The sequence below is a fragment of the Suncus etruscus genome, chromosome 20 (assembly GCF_024139225.1).
Source record: "Suncus etruscus isolate mSunEtr1 chromosome 20, mSunEtr1.pri.cur, whole genome shotgun sequence".
Classification (NCBI taxonomy): Eukaryota; Metazoa; Chordata; class Mammalia; order Eulipotyphla; family Soricidae; genus Suncus; species Suncus etruscus.
The window spans coordinates 2,445,696-2,464,484 of record NC_064867.1 but is presented as its reverse complement, the minus strand read 5'-3'; the positions used below and the strand labels follow the sequence as shown (position 1 = coordinate 2,464,484).

Here is an 18,789-nt window from a genome sequence, read left to right as displayed (position 1 = left end):
ATGATATATACGTAATAGTGGATTATTATTATTATTATAATAGTGGATAGGAGATTTTGACAATATCATTAATTAGATGAACCCTGCACATATTATGCCAAATGAAATAATCCAGTCATGAAAAGACAAAATACTCTACCATGCAGTTTACTTGTGGTACTTTTTATATAGTCAAAATCCCAGAGACAGTAAGAATGTTTGTCAGACCCTGGGGAATGAGGGCACGGTAGAGTCCCTGTTCAATGAATGATATGGAATTCCAAGGGAAACTAAAAGAACAGGTTGAAATGAGAGCAAAACCGAGGAGGTTCTCTTGAGGCTGAAGAGGTCTGGAATACAAGTGCTTGTTACACCTTCATTTAGTCCAAGAGGTTCAGCAGCAAGAAGAGAAGATGCCACTTTGGAATTAGGACTGTTGATGACCAGTCATATTGCTTTTCTAGCGTTTGTCTCAGTTGCTGTTCTTTTAATTCTTTGCTGTCATACTCTTATTTCAGACTTTGGGGTTAGTGCTTTCTTAGCAACTGGTGGTGATATTACCCGGAATAAAGTCAGAAAGACTTTCGTTGGCACGCCCTGTTGGATGGCACCTGAAGTGATGGAACAGGTACTGTGTCTTTTGTCCTTCTCAAGTGATTTGGGGTTTTGTTATAAAAATTAAGAAAAAAAGGGCCTGTAGAGATAGCACAGCGGCGTTTGCCTTGCAAGCAGCCGATCCATGACCAAAGGTGGTTGGTTCGAATCCCGGTGTCCCATAGGGTCCCCCGTGCCTGCCAGGAGCTATTTCTGAGCAGATAGCCAGGAGGAACCCCTGAGCACCGCCGGGTGTGGCCCAAAAACCAAAAACCAAAAAAAAAAAAAAAAAAAAAAAAATTAAAAGAAATTAAAAATTAAGAAAAAAAGATAGTGTTTGATAAAACTCAGAGTTTATAACAAAGTCTTCCTAAAGAATAGAATAAGGCCATTTTAGCAGGCAGGGAGATAGCTCAAAGTGTTGGATACCTTCATTGCATGCTTGAGGCCCAGAGTTTGATCCCCAAATTCACTTGGCTGTTAAACACATCTTAGCCTCAGTGCTGGGCATTGAATTGCCAGCCAGGGGCTATATATATAGCCAAGTATCGCTGGAGTAACCCTGGGGCCCCTGCGTATTTCTTGGAGAGTGGAGGGATTTCTCCTCACAAAAATAATTTTGGACCAGAAAAGTAGTTTTAAAAGAGCTAGAGTTTATGCTTTGTATGTGAGGGAGCTGGATTGTTTCCTGGTACTGCTCAACTCCTTTGAGTGCCACTAGGATTCAACCTCATGCAACTAATTGGGAGTGACCCTTGTATATTGCTAGGATGTGGCTCCAAAGCAAAAGTTGCTTCATAAGTATAATTTTTCTTAGTAGAAATGAAATAATCTGGGCCGGAGAGATAGCACAGTGATAGGGCATTTGCCTTGCACACAGACAGATGGTGGTTCGTGGTGGTTCGTATCCTGGCATCCCATAGGGTCCCCCGAGCCTACCAGGGGCGATTTCTGAGCACAGAGCCAAGAGTGCTGCTGTGTGTGACCCAAAAATTGAAAAAAAAAATAAATAAATGAAGTAACTTAATGTTTTTTATATGTAATCTTACTGCTGTGTTTATTGGAGGATTAGTTTTCTCCACATCCCCAGTTCCACTTGCTCTAAGTGCAGTCTGGTGTCATGTCAGTACCTCTCCTCTCTCACCCTCTCGGCAGCATTTTCAGCTGCCCTGTTCCTTTGTTTGTTTGTTTGTTTTCGGGCCACACTAGTGGCACTCAGGGTTTACTTCTGGCTCTGTGCTCAGAAATCACTCAGGGGATCAGATGGGATGCCAGGGTTCAAACCCGGTCCATCCAGGTTGGCCTCATACAAGGCAAACACCCTATCGCGGTGCTATCACTTTGGTCTGTGTCCTGTTCTTGAGTCCCAACTCTGCTCCCAGAACCTTCCTGGTGGAACACACTTTGTCTTGGTCAGGCCTTTCTTTCTACTTTTCTCTGCCTTTTTGCCTGCAGATTTATGACACTGCCCGCTGTGCTGCTGATCTGGCTCCTCTTTTATTTTTCATGTTTGCTGTTACCACTTGTATTATTGACAAAAGATCAGTTTTGAACTGATCCAGTTTTGGGGGACATGGCTGTAGGGCACTCAAGGGCTCAGGGGTTACTAAGGTGTATAGACCTGGCATGAAACCTGGGACTATGTATGTGTTAGACACATTCCATCCCTTAAATCACACCCAGCTCTTAGCTACTTTTTAATTTTTCTTTTTGGTTTCAGGGGTTACTCCTGGCTGTATGCTCAGAAACTGTTCCTGGCAGGCTCAAGGGACCATATGAGATGCCAGGATTAGAACCTCTGTCCTTCTGCATGTAAGGCAAATGCCTTACCTCCATGCTATCTCTCCGGCCCCTACTTTTTAATTTTTTTTTAATTTTTAATATTTGTTTAATTTTGGGGCTGCACCTAGCAAAGTACAAGGGTTACACTTTGCTCTCCACGCAGAAATTACTTCTGGTGGTGCTTGCATTGGAATGTCAGGGATCCAACCTAGGTCAATGGCGTGCAAGGCAAGTGCCCATCCCATTGTACCATTGCTTCAGCCCCCCTTGGCTATTTGTCTAAAAGTGCCTTTAGGGGCCCAAAGGCTTCACCTATGGGGCTGGAGAGATAGCATGAAGGTAGGGCATTTGCCTTGCATGCAGAAGGACGGTGGTTCGAATCCCGGCATCCTGTATGGTTCCCCGAGCCTGCCAGGAGTGATTTCTGAGCATAGAGCCAGGAGGAACCTGAGTGCTGCCGGGTGTGACCCAAAAAACAAACAAAAAAAAGCTTCACCTGTGAGTCAAATTATTGCCTCCTCTTCTCCCCCAAAAGAGTACTCGTGGTAATGTCAAAGTAATTGATTAGATGTAATTTTGTTCTTACAGGTTCGAGGCTATGATTTCAAAGCTGACATCTGGAGTTTTGGTATCACGGCAATTGAACTGGCCACAGGGGCAGCACCTTACCATAAGTATCCACCAATGAAGGTGAGGCTCTAGTATGTGGCTCATGGCACAAGTCCTTTGTGGAGCCCTTTTTCATTAGACAGGCTTTCAGCTGCTGCTGCTGCTACAAGGGCCACAGCAGTGGTGCTTGGGCCGCTGAGTGGTACTTGGTATTAAACCCAGAATACCACACATTGATTGACATTGCTTCACTACTTGAATCACATCTTCATCCTCTCACTTAATTCTTTTTGGAGGAGGAAGGGAGTGGGGTGGGATGTCTAAGCTAGTGGTACTTGGAGATTGTTCCAGACTCAGTGCTCCATGGTTGTTTCTGAAAGTGCTTCGGGTATTGCTATTTCCCAACCTTATTTATCATTCTTATTCATAACATCCTACCCTGTATTCATTCTAACTCCTGTAGCAATTAAAGATATTTGTTTTTAGGGGCCGAGCGATAGCAGAGTGGTAGGACGTGTGCCTTGCACGTGGCCAACCTGGGACGGACCTGGGTTTGATCCCCGCTATCCATATGGCCCCCTGAGCCTGCCAGGAGCAATTTTTGAGTGCAGAGGCAGGAATAATCCCTGAGCGCTGCCTGGTGTGGTCCAAAGACCAAAAACTATTTTTGATTTTTAGCATTGAATGACTATGCTGTAATTGGACTTTTTATCTATCTTTCTCTCCCTCTCTACCCCTCACCCACACACCTGTTGTCGCTTCAGTTACTACTGGCTCTGCACTCAGTAATTATTCCAGGCAGTGTTCAGGGGACCATGTGGGATGCCAGAGATTGAACCCTGGTCAGGTCTGTGCTAGGCAAATGCCCACTGTCCACTGTATTATGACTTCAATCCCAGTGGTCTTTTCCTATAATGACTATATACTAATTCTGTTCCTACTTTAATATTAAGGTCTGATGATTCGTTTTTGTTTGGGGGCCATATCTAGTGATTTTCAGGTTTACTTCTTGCTCTGCACTCAAGAGTGACTCTTAGTAGTGTTTGTGGACCCTGTGGGATGCTAGGGGTTGAGTCCAAGTTGTCTTGTGGAAGGCAAATGTCCTTCCTGGTCGTTGTTCTATCTCTTTAGCCCCTCAGGTCTATGTTTAATTTGTGTTTGCCACAAACCCCTGTGTAGGACAGTCTCGAGGGACAACAATCTTTTTAACTGAATAAGGTCGTTGGAAGTGTCATATATTAATAGCTTATTGTAGCTAACATTCACTTATCACTTACCTGTGCCAGCACTGTTTTAAGTATTGTCACTCACTAAATAATCTATGAAAAAAGAAAAGTATTTTTTTTTTTGCCATACACATGAGTGTTCTTATTATTAATGACTGAAAGTTCAAAAATTTTTGTGGTAGGGGGCCAGAGAGATAGCACAGCGGCGTTTGCCTTGCAAGCAGCCCATCCAGGACCTAAGGTAGTTGGTTCGAATCCCAGCGTCCCATATGGACCCCGTGCCTGCCAGAAGCTATTTCTGAGCAGATAGCCAGGAGTAAACCCCTGAGTACCTCAGGTGTGGCCCAAAAACAAAACAAAACAAAACAAAACAAAACAAAATTTTGTTGTAGGACACTGACAGTTTATTAAAATGCTGGGGATTTTTCTATCCTGATTTATTTATTGACGAAAAATGCAATTTTTATCCTATTTTCAACATTTATAACAAAATGAGATTTTTAGATTTTTTGTTGTTGTTGTTTTTTTGGTCACACCCAGCAGCGCTCAGGGGATATTCCTGGCAGGCTTGGGGGACCATATGGGATGCCGGGATTCCAACCACTGTCTTTCTGCATGTAACACAAACACCCTACTGCTGTGCTAGCTCTCCGGCCCCAAGATTTTTGTTTTTTTTTTTTTTTTTTTTGGTTTTTTTTTTTTTCCTTTGTATTTTTAGGTTTTTTGGGTCACACCCAGTGGAACTCAAGGGTTACTCTTGGCTATGTGCTCAGAAATCACTCCTGGCATGGGGGACGAAATGGGATGCCAGGGGTCGAACCCAGGTTTGTCCTGGGACAGCTGCATGCAAGGCATACGCCCTACCTCTGTGCTGTCGCTCTGGCCCCTGTTTTTGTTTTTGTTTGTTTTGGGCCCCACCCAGTGGCTCTCGGGGGAGGGGAGTGGGGGGGTTCCTGACTCTGTGCTCAGAAATCACTTCTGGCAGGCTAGGAGGCCATATGGGATGCTGGTGATTGAACCTGGGTTGTATGCGTAGGAGGCAAACGCCATACCCCGTGTGCTATCGCTCTGGCCCCACTAAATGAGATTTTTTTTTAATCTGAAGCACCATGATTTACAGTATGGGTAAGTACATCCACTGTTGTAGCACCACACTCTCCGTCAGTGCTCACTTCCCTTCGTTGTCTCAGGATTCACACCATCCCCACCCCTCCCATCTACCCCCTGCCCCTGGTAAGCTTAAGCTGTACAGAGTGAGATGTTGGTAACCACTGTATCCATGTGACCCTGTGTATCCCAAGTTCTGTCCTTTGGTTTGTAGTTCTGTTGTTTATGCGTTTGCAGGCCCTGCTCTGGTCCCTGGCACTACATGCTTGGGTGTAGGCCTTGTGGGTCACCTGGGTCGTCTCCACTCCATGGCATCCTCAGGCCAGCTTGCCATTGAACCACTTGCCTGGTGGGTGAGAAACTCCAGGAGGGCCCCCTAGTCCCACGGAGGACTGCTTGGAAGCCTGAACAAAAAAAAAAAAAAAGAATTTTTCACTTATTTTCATAAAAGGATGTGACAGAGGGGCATGAAGGAAAGGAGTTGACCAAAGAGCATACAGAGTTGATACCGTTAGTTTTCAGCCTCTTTCAGGCATGTTACTTAGAGAGCCAACTCAGTAGGAGAATATCAGTATGAAGAACATTTAAATAGCTCTGGGTTCTTGTCAGCTGGCCTCGAAGTGAGCATTTAGAAAATAAAATCTCTATCTAGCTTCCAGTTTCCTCTTTGATTCTGGAGGCCAGCTCTTGCCAAGTATGGGATTTGGGGAGGCCCCATGCCAGAGGCCCTCTCCCTAGCCTAGGGAGTGCTGGGAGGCTTGGCAGGCCCCCAGCCGTTCTTGTCTTTTTCCCCTGACTCCAGGCCTTCCCTGGGTGCCATCTCAGAAGTGGGTTCAGGTGGATTCTTTTTTGTTTTTGTTTTTGTTTTTGGGCCACACCCGGCGGTGCTCAGGGGTTACTCCTGGCTGTCTGCTCAGAAATAGCTCCTGGCAGGCACGGGGGACCATATGGGACACCGGCATTTGAACCAACCACCTTCGGTCCTGGATTGGCTGCTTGCAAGGCAAACGCCACTGTGCTATCTCTCCGGGCCCTGTTCAGGTGGATTCTTAGGGGTCCTCAGGCTTTCATCCTCCTTCCTTACTCCGGGGGGGATGTGCATGAGGAGGAGGGCGGGCAAATATCTGGCTTCCGGTTTGCCTTTTGATTCTGGAGGCCAGCTCTTCCCAGGTATGGGATTTGGGGAGTCCCTATCCTGGAGGCCTTCTCCATAGTCTGGGGAGTGCTGGGATGCTTGGCAGGCCCCCATCCGTCCCTCTCTTTTTCCCCTGGACTCCAGGCCTTCCCTGGGCACCGGTCCAGTTGGGCCCTCTAGGGGTCATCAGGCTTTCCCCCTACCTTTCCCTACAGTAATGGGAACGCACTTTGGGAGGAGGGCGGGTCATTCTAGCACTGGTTTATGTTGGGACAGTCACTGGAAATTTTTTCTCCTTGGTCTCCTATTGACAGTATTGTATGCATATAGTTTATATATGCATGATATCCAACTTGTATTGTGACCTTGATACTGCCCTACAAAGTTCATATCTAATCTTTTACTGCCTCAGTCCCAACCCTTATTTCCCCCCATCTTCCCATGTAGATGCAGCTCATGACATGAAGCTCACCACATAGAGTGATGAGTGCAGTTAGAGAAATAACTACACTGAAAACTATCATAACAATGTGAATGAATGAGGGAAATAGAAAGCCTGTCTTGAGTACAGGTGTGGGTGGGGTGGGGAGGAGGGAGATCTGGGAAATTGGTGGTGGGAATCTTGCACTGGTGAAGGGGGGTGTTCTTTATATGACTGTTATCATACAACTACAATCATATTTGTAATTACGGTGTTTAAATAAAAGAAAAGGAAAGAAAATCTCAATCGGAGCTCCGACTCCACAGGTTGAGCACACCTTGGAGTATACTTTGCATACGGGGGCTCAAGTTTGTTGCCTAGGCAACCTGTGAGGCACCCTTGAGCACAGAATCAAGGGTAGGCCCGAAGACCAAAAGAAAAGAAAAAATACAATTACTTGAGGGGGTGTGTGGGGTAATCTGTATGGAACGTATTAACCGCAATATCTAATTTTGCTAAATTTTTGGAAATGAACATTTTTTTACAGGTGTTAATGCTGACACTGCAGAATGATCCTCCTTCTTTAGAAACTGGTATTCAAGATAAAGAGATGCTGAAAAAATATGGAAAATCATTTAGGAAAATGATTTCATTGTGCCTTCAAAAGGACCCAGAAAAAAGGTAAAAGTATGAAATAGAGCTTTCTTATCTTTTCAGCTGTTGTGAAAACCATTGCAGAAAGTCTTAAGAATTATATACATACTTGATGGGCCGGGTAGGTGGCGCTGGAGGTAAGGTGTCTGCCTTGCAAGCGCTAGCCAAGGAAGGACCGCGGTTCGATCCCCCGGCCTCCCATATGGTCCCCCCAAGCCAGGGGCGATTTCTGAGCACATAGCCAGGAGTAACCCCTGAGTGTCAAGCGGGTGTGGCCCAAAAACCAAAAAAAAAAAAAAAGAATTATATACATACTTGAAAGGTTTTGGTAATATTCAGAACTTCACTGCCACCTTCTCCACCTTTTTCTCCTCCTCCTCCTCCTCTAGAAAAATATAGATTATTTACCAAATCGCTTTTCCTGTGCTTGGGATCACTCTTGGTGGTGTTTAGGGTACCATATGGAAAGCTGAGGATTGAACCCTGGTTTTGCCTCATACCAGGCAAACACCCCACATGCTAAACATCTTCCAACCCCAATAATTGCCTTCTTAAATATTTTTAAACATTGTAATGATTATATTACCATGTGCTGTAACTGGTTCAACAGTATCCTTGTCAACTTTTTATAACTACAAAATCATGTGTATTGAAGTCTATTGATAAGATGCCAAGTTTGGGGCCAGAGAGATAACAGACTGGAGGACATACTTTGCTTGAGGCATGCAGGAGGCCTGGGTTTCTTCCATGCCACCTATTGTCCTGCTAGGAGCATTCCCTGAGCACTGTTAGGAATATCCCCTGAGTACCACTGGGTGGGACCTCAAAACAAAAAACTAACAAAAAAGTCAAATTAGTAGGGATTTTCTTTCAATTTGCTTTCAGTGGTTAAAAGGAAATATATTAAGCCTTTTATCATTTTACTTAAAAAAGAAATTCATGTTGCAAGCTATATTTGATATAGCTTTTTGTTGGAACTATATCATAGTAAGTGAGCAGAAGCTCAAGAACTTACTAATACTAGATAGGTTAGATGGCAAGGAAGAAAACTAACAAACTATATATATATTTCTTTGGGGTCATTCTGCTGGTGCTTCGGGATTATACCTGTGGTCATCAGAGGACCATATGGTATGCTAGAGAATGATCCTGGGTCAGTAGCACGTAAGGCATGCTTCCTGCACACTGTACTCTCCCTTTGGCTCCTATAAACAAGATTCTTATGTACCTTTATGAATTAAATAGAATCATAGCACATTGGAGATCGTCGAATTTTTATCTTTGAGATCGACCAGCTCCCTAATCTTGGAGTCGGGACTAGAATTTGTAACTCCCCCTTTCTACTGAGGACTCTGTTCCCACTATGTCTTACTCTCTGATTCACTTTTTTTGAGGGGAAAGGTGGGCTTTTGGGACCACACCCAGCAGCACTCAGGGATAATTCCTGGCTCTGCGCTCAGAAATTACTTTTGACAGGCTCCAGGGACCATATGGGATGCCGGGGATTGAACCAGGGTTAGCTGCGTGCAAAACAAAAACCTACCTGCTGTGCTGTTGCTTCCACCTGTTTCACATCATTTTTATTTCAGCCCTTAGGCAATAAACACTCTTTAAATTTGACCAAAAAATAAAAGAATTTAGTTGACATGTTATTAGCAACTTGATCATGTTTTTTTAGTAATAGGGCCGCCCAGAACTCACTTTGAGAATACTGAAAAGGGTGAGAAAAACTGTCAGCAGTTTCAGCTCTGAGCTTGTAGAACACTTTTCAATTCCAGATTAAGTTTATGTAAAAGATAGGAAGAAAATCTTGCTTTTGCCAAATTAGTTGACTAAAATAACAAAATTTTTTCAGCTATATTTAATAAAAGTTAAAAGCATAAAAAAATTCAGATAAGGCTGTAGTAGAGATAAGCTTTCAGGTGCTAGCAATAAATTATTGAAGAAAGTTAAAATTAGAAATAAATGACATGAATTACCCTATGTCTGCCCTCAGTGGGCTAGGATTCACTCATGCCAGTAATCTACAGAGTTGAATGTCTAACTGAGCTAAAGATTAGACCAGAAAATACAAACTCTAGCTACCACCACCTCACAGAAATATCAAGACACCGCAGACTTACTTCACAAATCATCCAGCTGTCTAATGTGGATATTTTGCAGATTTATAGTCTTAATTTACACAACTTGTATTATTCAGGAACCAACAGGATTAGTGAATTAGCAAAAACTGTTTAGCTACTTTTATTTATTTATTTATTTATTTATTTGGTTTTTTTGGGCACACCTTTTTTTTGGGGGGGGGTCACACCCGGCAGTGCTCAGGGGTTATTCCTGGCTCCATGCTCAGAAATTGCTCCTGGCAGGCACAGGGGACCATATGGGACGCCAGGATTTGAACTGATGACCTTCTGCATGAAAGGCAAACGCCTTACCTCCATGCTATCTCTCTGGCCCCATGGGCCACACCCTTTTGATGCTCAGGGGTTACTCCTGGCTACATGCTCAGAAATTGCGCCTGGCTTGGGGGGACCATATGGGACGTCGGGGGATCGAACCGTGGTCCTTTCCTTGGCTAGCGCTTGCAAGGCAGGCACCTTACCTCTAGTGCCACCTCTCCGGCCCCATGCTACTTTAATTTTTGGTAGAAGCAGTTGCAAAACTGCACTGTTGGGATACCTACAAAATCTAGATCCACGGAATTCCTGAACATAATGTCCACGAATGAAGAGACCACAGTTCAAGATCACAGAAGTCACCCTGTGAGTTAGGCGCAGCAGATACAGCAGTAGAAAAGATCACGAACCATGAACATTTGATAGAAAAGTAATTAGAATTATTAAAAGAATCAAGTCTCTCACAACGTGACTAAGAAAAAACACAAATGCCAACTAGAAATTTAAAATTAATAAAAATTTAAACTAATCTCAAGTAGCGGAGGCAAGGTTTAGTAATTTGTGATGAGTGAGGAAGGAAAAATAGCAGTTCTAGAGTGAGAAATCTCCTTTATCAAGTGGCCTCTGTTAACATCACCAATAATGAGACCTGACTTCTGCACTCCCCATTGCTGACAGGCAGTCACTTCTCCCAACACTAACTTTTGTGTGTGACAAGAATGCATCCAAGAAACTCCAATCCAGGAATATCCTCTGAACTTCTGACCAGTGAGCCTTTGAGCATCAACGAAAGGAAAGACTGGGGAAGTGCCCCACGGTTTTTTTTTTTTTTTTTTAGGTTAACGATGGCATATACTGTATTTTTCATATTTTGTTACTGAAGAAACTGTGTCCTTATTTTTTCAGGTGGAAAAACCCATAATATACTTGAATTAATTTTAAGATTTTTCTTTTCTGGTTTCAGACCAACAGCAGCAGAACTATTAAGGCACAAATTTTTTCAAAAAGCAAAGGTAAGACATTCTGCCTTTTGATTTGATGTGTTTTTATGATGTTCCTAATTTAGCCTGGATTAACTCAGTGCTCAAAAGTTTTATTTTCCTAAGATGATACTCTTTTGAAGAATTATGGTAGATGAGATCATTGCCAAGGGCCCTGTATAATCTTAGTAATTAAGAAATATGCTTTAGAATCAGTACATGTGTTTTTGTATAAATAACTCAGATTATACAATTGTGTCGGGTTAGAGTTGATCTGTAAAAAAGACTGAACTGTCAGTATTTCGGTATTTTTCAGTATTTCAGGCTTTCCTGTTGAGTTAGTATCTTACTTACCAGTGATATCAGATAAAGGGGGTATTAAGATAGCTGGAAAAATAGGACCATACTTGACTTGTCATAGATGATGGTTCATCTGATTCATTCCCGCTCTGTGATGTGTGTACAGAGCTAGGACTGGGGAGTAATGTTCTAAAGGGGCTCTTGGGGTTGAAGTATACTTTTTCTCCAGCATTACAAAACAGCTCATTGTGAATATTTTGCATCAACTTATTTTTAAATAAACTTTTTATAAGGAAAATTTTCTTTCTTTTCTAGAACAAAGAATTTCTTCAAGAAAAAATACTTCAGAGAGCCCCAACCATTTCTGAAAGAGCTAAAAAGGTACATGGAGATTAACTCAGGTTTCCTGGAAATTAGAAATTTACTTTTGTCTTTTGCAAGTACATGTTTAACATTTGTTGGGGCTGGAGAGATAACACAGGGGTAGGGTGTTTGCCAATCCAGGATACACAATGGTTTGAATCCCAGCATCCTGTATGGTCCCCAGAGCCAGCCAGGAGCAAATTCTGAGCATAGAGCCAGGAGTAACCCCTGAGAAGTAACCCTTGAGTGTCGAGGGATGTGACTCAAAAACAAAAACAAAAACAAAACAACATTTTGTTAACATTGTTAACAGTATGAGCTCCTTTTCTTTATTTGGTTTGTTTTTTTGGGCCACACCCAGTGATGCTCAGGGGTTACTCCTGGCTATGCGCTCAGAAATTGTTTGTGGCTTGGGGGACCATATGGAACACTGGGGGGATTGAACACCATCTGTCCTAGGTTAGCATGTGCATGGCAGACGCCCTACTGTTTGCACCACCGTTCCAGCCCCTTTAAATCCTTTTCTTAATATCCTTTGGTATATTAATTCAACATATTTCATGTATATTTATGATATGCCTGTACAATTACTCTATTATTCACTGAAATAAAATTGGGTCTGCCTTTACATTCATTATACAACATGTTTTGGTAAGGTATTTCACGCCCACTAGGGTAACTCTGAGAAAAGGTAGCTAAACAATAAACAAATGTTGATAGAATCTCATGATCTAGCTATGCCATTCAAAAGCAAATCCAGAGAATTTGAAAACCATTGTACACAAAAGTGTACCCAGATTCTCATCATAGATTTATACATGCTAACTCAGAAGTGAAGCACCTGGGGGTCCATTTCTTTTTTTTTTTTTTTTTTGAAATTGCAATGCCTTGTTCATTTCTGATGAATGGTCATTCATAATGTCATGAGCTGAAGAGATAGGACAAGCTGGTAGCATTTGCCATGCAGTGCCTGACCTGGGTTCTATTCCCGACACCATACATAAGCCCCACCTCAGTTCTCTTTTTTGGGGAGGGTTTTTGATCACATCCAGAGGCTCTCAAGCGTTACTCCTGGCTCTGTGCTCAGAAATTGCTCCTGGCAGATATGGGGGACCATATGGGATGCCGAGATTCAAACCACCATCTGTCCTGGATCAGCTGTGTGCACCACTGTGCTATCTCTCTGGCCCCCATCTCAGTTCTATTGTGATTCCAGTAGGGATTCTGGAGGACCGTTGGGTGTGACTCCAAAACGACAAAAATAATGTCTTGAATTTATACAGTGGAATATTATTTAATAGTAAAAAGAAAGTACTGACATATGTAAAAATACAGAAAACAAACAAGAGGTAATACGAGTATCCTGGTCCTGGGTAATGACTCCATATGTAGGAACATGTACTTTGCACACAGAAGCCTCAGGTTCTCTCTCTAGCTCTAGCATTACATCGGTCCCAGAGCACTGTTAGTAGTGGCCCCTGAGCACTGTCTCAGAGACCTCTCAGAGAATCTTAGATGGCTACAAATCTCAAAGATAAAGATGAGTTCAAAGCTGTTGCTTTAGGAGAAGAGTTGAAAGGAGATTCATGATTTTTTAAATAAAGCTTTCATGGATATAATTCTCTGGAAATTGCAAGATGAAAAATTAAAAAGAGCTGGGGGTTGGGGCTGGAGCACTGTGGGTAGGTCTTTTGCCCTGATTTGAGTTAGATCCCCGGCATCGTATATGGTCTCCAAGCCCATGAGTGATTCATGAGTGCAGAGCCAGGGGTAACGCCTGAGCATAACCCAAAAACTGAGAAAAAAAACTGAGAAAAAAAGGGGTGTAAAGAAAGAAAGGGAGTGGGGAAAGAGTGATAGTACAGCAAGTAAGGCCTGTAGTACAACAGGTAAGACCTTGTACATGGCCAACCTGGGTTTATCCCCGTTTTCCCATATGGTTCCCTGAACTCACCTGGAATAATTTCTGAGTTCAGCACCAGAAATGCATCCCTGAGCATTGCTAGGGATGGTTCTAAAACAAACAAACAAAAAATTAAAAAGAGCTAAGTTGTGATTCAAGTGTTAACTCATGTGCCTAATATGTGTGAAGCCCTGAGGTTGATCCTTACCACCACATGTACCCCACCACCACCCTATACCACTCCTTGGATTGGGTCCTTTTAGAACAATAAAGTACCAAAAACAAAACAACAACCAAAAATTTTTGAAAGAGCACAGTCTTTGCCTTAGGTTTATTTTATTTTATTTTTTGTTTTTTTTGTTTTTTTTTTGGTTTTTGGGCCACACCCGTTTGACGCTCAGGGGTTACTCCTGGCTATGAGCTCAGAAACCGCCCCTGGCTTGGGGGGACCATATGGGACGCCGGGGGGATCGAACCGCTGTCTGTCCGCTTGCAAGGCAGACACCTTACCTCTAGCGCCACCTTCCCAGCCCCGCCTTAGGTTTATTTTATGTAATTCTTCTGTATTGTTTTAAAAATGTCTTGGCATAAAAGCACAGCGAGATGTCTGAGCTATCACTTCAACTAAAAAGGATTTTTATGATGTTTGAACTTAGAGTTATATAAATAACTTAGAGGAAATGTTAGTGAATATGAGTACAACCATAATGAAGATTAGGAAGATAGCCAGTCCGCAGTGGTGTCAAACTCGTGGCTCTCGAGTTGTCGCGGCCCTCCGTACAACATTTTGTGGCCTGCGGCCAGCCTTGCAAATATGCGATTTTTATTCAGTAAGCGAATGATCGCGAATACTGTGATATTTGAAGTCTGGCTGCGGGCCACAAAATGTTGTACGGAGGGCCTCAACAGCTCGCGGGCCGCGAGTTTGACACCACTGCGAGTAAAGGGTGAAAGATAGGAATTTTTATGGGAAAAAAATCTGAGAAAATGATTACTTTTACTATTCTGAAATGGGGGAAAATTAGTTTTCCATATCAAAACTATCAAACATGATTATAATTTGTATTTCTGTTCTTAATGGGCAGGTGCGGAGAGTCCCGGGTTCCAGTGGCCGTCTTCATAAGACAGAGGATGGTGGCTGGGAATGGAGTGATGATGAGTTTGATGAGGAAAGTGAGGAAGGGAAAGCTGCAATTTCACAACTCAGGGTAAGTTTTGCTTAACCAGATACTTTAGAGCTATTTTCATCGGGAGCACTGGAAGAAGACTGGATTCTGTGATATTTGTATACTGAACTAGTAAAAGTGAAGATAGAACACACAGGTGTGGCTGACAACGTTTCTTGAACATCCTAATAATAGGAGACTAACTAGGAAAATATATTGGAACTTTTCTATTTTTGATTTTTGGGCCACACCCGGCGGTGCTCAAGGGTTACTCTTGGCTATCCACACAGAAATAGCTCCTGGCAGGCACGGGGGACCATATAAGACACCGGAATTCGAACCAACCACCTTTGGTCCTGGATCAGCTGCTTGCAAGGCCAACGCCACTGTGCTATCTCTCCAGGCCCAGATGTGTTCTTGATTGAGTTTCATTCACATCTTAGGCAGTGCACATTTCCTGCCACCACTTTCCCTCAATAGAAAGTTCCCAACAATAGAAAATTTTATCTTGAAGTTTGCTAATCTCTACAGAGGTTCAGGTTGGAGTGGGGAAAGGAAATACATCATAGCCTTGACAAACCATAACCTTTTTTGTGAGATAAGTAGTATATTTCTACCTTCTTTATTTATTTTAATTAAAATAAAAAGCTTTGAAATCTCCATCTAAACTGTATTCCCAGGCTTTGAGAAACCAGTTGTGTGTACTACCACAACTCTTGACAGACGGTATTAAATATTTGATGCTTATGAAATTAGAGTTTGATTTGGTTTTGTTTTTGAAGCAATATCGGTAGCATCAAACTTACTTAGAAAGATGAGAGGAGGGCCCGGGGAGATAGCACAGCGGCGTTTGCCTTGCAAGCAGCCGATCCAGGACCAAAGGTGGTTGGTTCGAATCCCGGTGTCCCATATGGTCCCCCATGCCTGCCAGGAGCTATTTCTGAGCAGACAGCCAGGAGTAACCCCTGAGCACCGCTGGGTGTGACCCAAAAACTAAAAAAAAAAAAAAGAAAGAAAGAAAGATGAGAGGAGAGAAAAAGAAAGGAAGTACCTGTTTACAGACTTCTTCAAAGTAGCAAAATAAAGACATAATGAGAAGCAAGCAGGATACATGCTCAAGAAGAACCCGTTATCGAAGAGCAAGCTTTTGAAGTGAGATTGTTGAGTCTCTTTAAAGAGCCAAGTTGTAAAGATTTTACAGAAAAACATGACAAAAATGTACTAACCTCTAGGGTTAAAGCAGACAGTGAAGATGATGAGTTATTTTCCTTGAATAGTCACTTTGGCATCATGCATGGGTTATCACTTCTGAGTACAGAGCCAGGAATATCCCCTAAGACCCTTAGTTAGGTATGGCCTCCAAGTCCAAAACAGATAATATTAAGCTCAAAGGGTATTAGTCTCTAACCTTTGAAAAGTTCTTCAGCTAATGAACGCATTTTTTATGATTGTGAATTTTTTTTAATTTTATTTGGGATCATTACTTAGAGGTACCTACTCCTCCTGAACCATCCCACACTAGGAATTAACCCCGACTTCCTGCACGCACTCAGTCCATTGATTTGTTTTCACCCACTGTTGAGTTTGTGGGGCCCGAGTGATATAGCACAGAGGTAGGGCGTTTGCCTTGCTTGTGGCCAACCCAGGGCGGACCTGGGTTCAGTTCCCAGCATCCCGCATGGTTCTCTGAGCCTGCCAGGAGTGATTTCTGAGTGCAGAGCATGGAGTGACCCCCTGAATGTTGTAGGATGTGACCCAAACTCCCCCACCACACACACACACACACACACACACACACACACACACACACACGAAAAAAAGTTTCTTTCTTTGCTTTTTCATGATTGTTATGAATTGGTAATATCTTAAAATGTTACATTCATGTAATCAGGGGGAGATCATTACACTGACTTTATAACCTGTGTTTTAAGGATGTTAAGTCTTCCTCTATCAACAAGTAGTATTTGCAAAAAGTAATAGATAAATAGATAAAAGTGTGTTTATTATTAACTTGGCTGTTTATTATTAACTGGGCCAGAGAAGTTTAGTCAAGTGATCATTTTGAATACTTAAAAGTAACTTTTAGGTAACCTAATACTCTGGTACCCTAACAGCATAAAAACTTTAAGAGATATTGTTGGGCCTGGAGAGAAAGCACAGCGGCGTGTGCCTTGCAAGCAGCCGATCTAGGACCCAAGGTGGTTGGTTCGAATCCCGATGTCCCATATGGTCCCCCGTGCCTGCCAGGAGCTATTTCTGAGCAGACAGCCAGGAATAACCCCTGAGCACCGCCAGGTGTGGCTCAAAAACCCAAAAAAATAAAAAAAGAGAGATATTGTCCAGGTTAAGTATCTTATACACGGATACACGGTTGACCTGGATTCAATCTCCAGCATCTCATACAGCCCCCTGAGCCCACCAGATCCTTGAGTGTAAAGAGTAGCCCCTGAACCCAGACCCCACATCCCTAAAATAAGTAATATAGTTACTATCATTGTGTCAATGTCTTTTTTGTTAATCTAATATCCATGACAGTTCTACACAGTTTGTTTGATCATTCTCATCATATGGCTTGAAGAATGTTTTCCTGAATAAGTAGTTAGTTCTATGAGGTAGGGAGGCTGTAGCCCATATAATTGGTAAAGTATCAGGGAGAGATTTCTATACAGAGAGAAAACCTTAATGGTCTACAACATTTCCCTTTTGAATAGTTAGCTGAATAGTTTCTCAGTGTGTGTATGTGAAAAACAACCTCAGTCTGGAATCAGTGTCCATGCTTACACGGTCCAGGAATGGTACTATTTCCACCAGGCAGACTAGTAAAAACGAAGAATTCAATTAGTAAACGAAGAGCAGAAAAACAGGTACATTGAGCATACTTTAAGACCAGACAATCGGTAGTGCCTTTTATGTGCTAAAAAAAGAAAATGATTCCCTGAAACAGAGACTGATTTTAATGTTTACACAGAAAAATCAGGTTGTCTGGAATATCTCATTTCATCAGGAAGAAATTTTTTTTGGGTGCATACCTGGTGGCACTCAGGATAAGTTACTCCTGGCTCTGTGCCCAGAAGTTACTCCTGGCAGGCTTGGAGGAACCATATGGGATCCTAGGGATTAAAGCTGGGTCAGCCGCATGCAAGAAAAATGCCCTACCTGTTGTGCTATTGCTCCAGCCCCAGGAAGAAGTTATTTTTATTTTATTAATAAAGATTACTGAAGGCTGGAACAATAATACAGAGAATAGGACATTTGCCTTGCACATGGCCAACTCTGGGATCCCCAACACCCCATATGGTCCCTTCCCTTGCATTCGGCCCACCTGGATTTGACCCCCAGCACTTCCTCTGTTGTCTGGATTTGCCATTTGCCAGGAGTGATTCCTGAGTGCAGAGCCAGGAATCATCCCTGAGCACTGAGGGGTGTGAACCAAAAACCAAACCAAAATAAACAAAATAATAAAGGCTGGAGTGATGGTGCAGTGCATGGGGCATTTGTTTTGCTTGAGACCAACCTGGCTGGATTCAATCCTCTCTACCCCATGTGATCTCCTGAGCACAACAGAATGTGATTAAAAAAGAAAGAAAGAAAGAAAGAAAGAAAGAAAGAAAGAAAGAAAGAAAGAAAGAAAGAAAGAAAGAAAGAAAGAAAGAAAGAGAGAGAGAGAGAGAGAGAGAGAGAGAGAGAGAGAGAGAGAGAGAGAAGGAGGGAGGGAGGGAGAGAAGGAGGGAGGGAGGGAGAGAGAGAGAGAGAAGGAAAGAAAGAAAGAAAGAAAGAAAGAAAGAAAGAAAGAAAGAAAGAAAGAAAGAAAGAAAGAAAGAAAGAAAGAAAGAAAGAAAGAAAGAAAGAAAGAAGAAGAAAATGAATACATGAATAGATTTTTAAGCGAGTGCTGACTTGGCAGATATGGAGGAGTGTTAGAGCTAGAACATCCTTTTACGGCTGTTGTAAAGCGGTGGTAGAGTAGGCTAAGCAGTGATCATCGAGGGCTGCTAAATTTAGGGAGATCTTTTGATGAGTAGGATCTTTACGTGGTCTTAAAGCATCTCCCCTCAGATTGCATATTAGATGACAGGGAAAATAATTCTGACCTACTAGATAAATCAGAAAATGCTTGACTATGTGGTTCAAGTTCGCATCACCAGTGAGAGGGACAAGTGAACGTGATATTCTG

The 18,789-nt window shown here is 42.6% G+C and overlaps 1 protein-coding gene across 1 annotated transcript in view; it reads left to right on the top strand.

Annotated features, from left to right (window-relative positions):
* Positions 1 to 18,789, top strand: part of OXSR1 (oxidative stress responsive kinase 1) — an 84,296-nt gene that overhangs the window by 51,119 nt on the left and 14,388 nt on the right. Inside the window, exons 6-11 of the mRNA XM_049766407.1 lie at positions 498 to 607; positions 2,944 to 3,045; positions 7,401 to 7,534; positions 10,868 to 10,916; positions 11,499 to 11,564; positions 14,535 to 14,657. Of these exons, the coding sequence (XP_049622364.1) occupies positions 498 to 607; positions 2,944 to 3,045; positions 7,401 to 7,534; positions 10,868 to 10,916; positions 11,499 to 11,564; positions 14,535 to 14,657 (584 nt within the window). The remainder of the gene's footprint in view (positions 1 to 497; positions 608 to 2,943; positions 3,046 to 7,400; positions 7,535 to 10,867; positions 10,917 to 11,498; positions 11,565 to 14,534; positions 14,658 to 18,789) is intronic.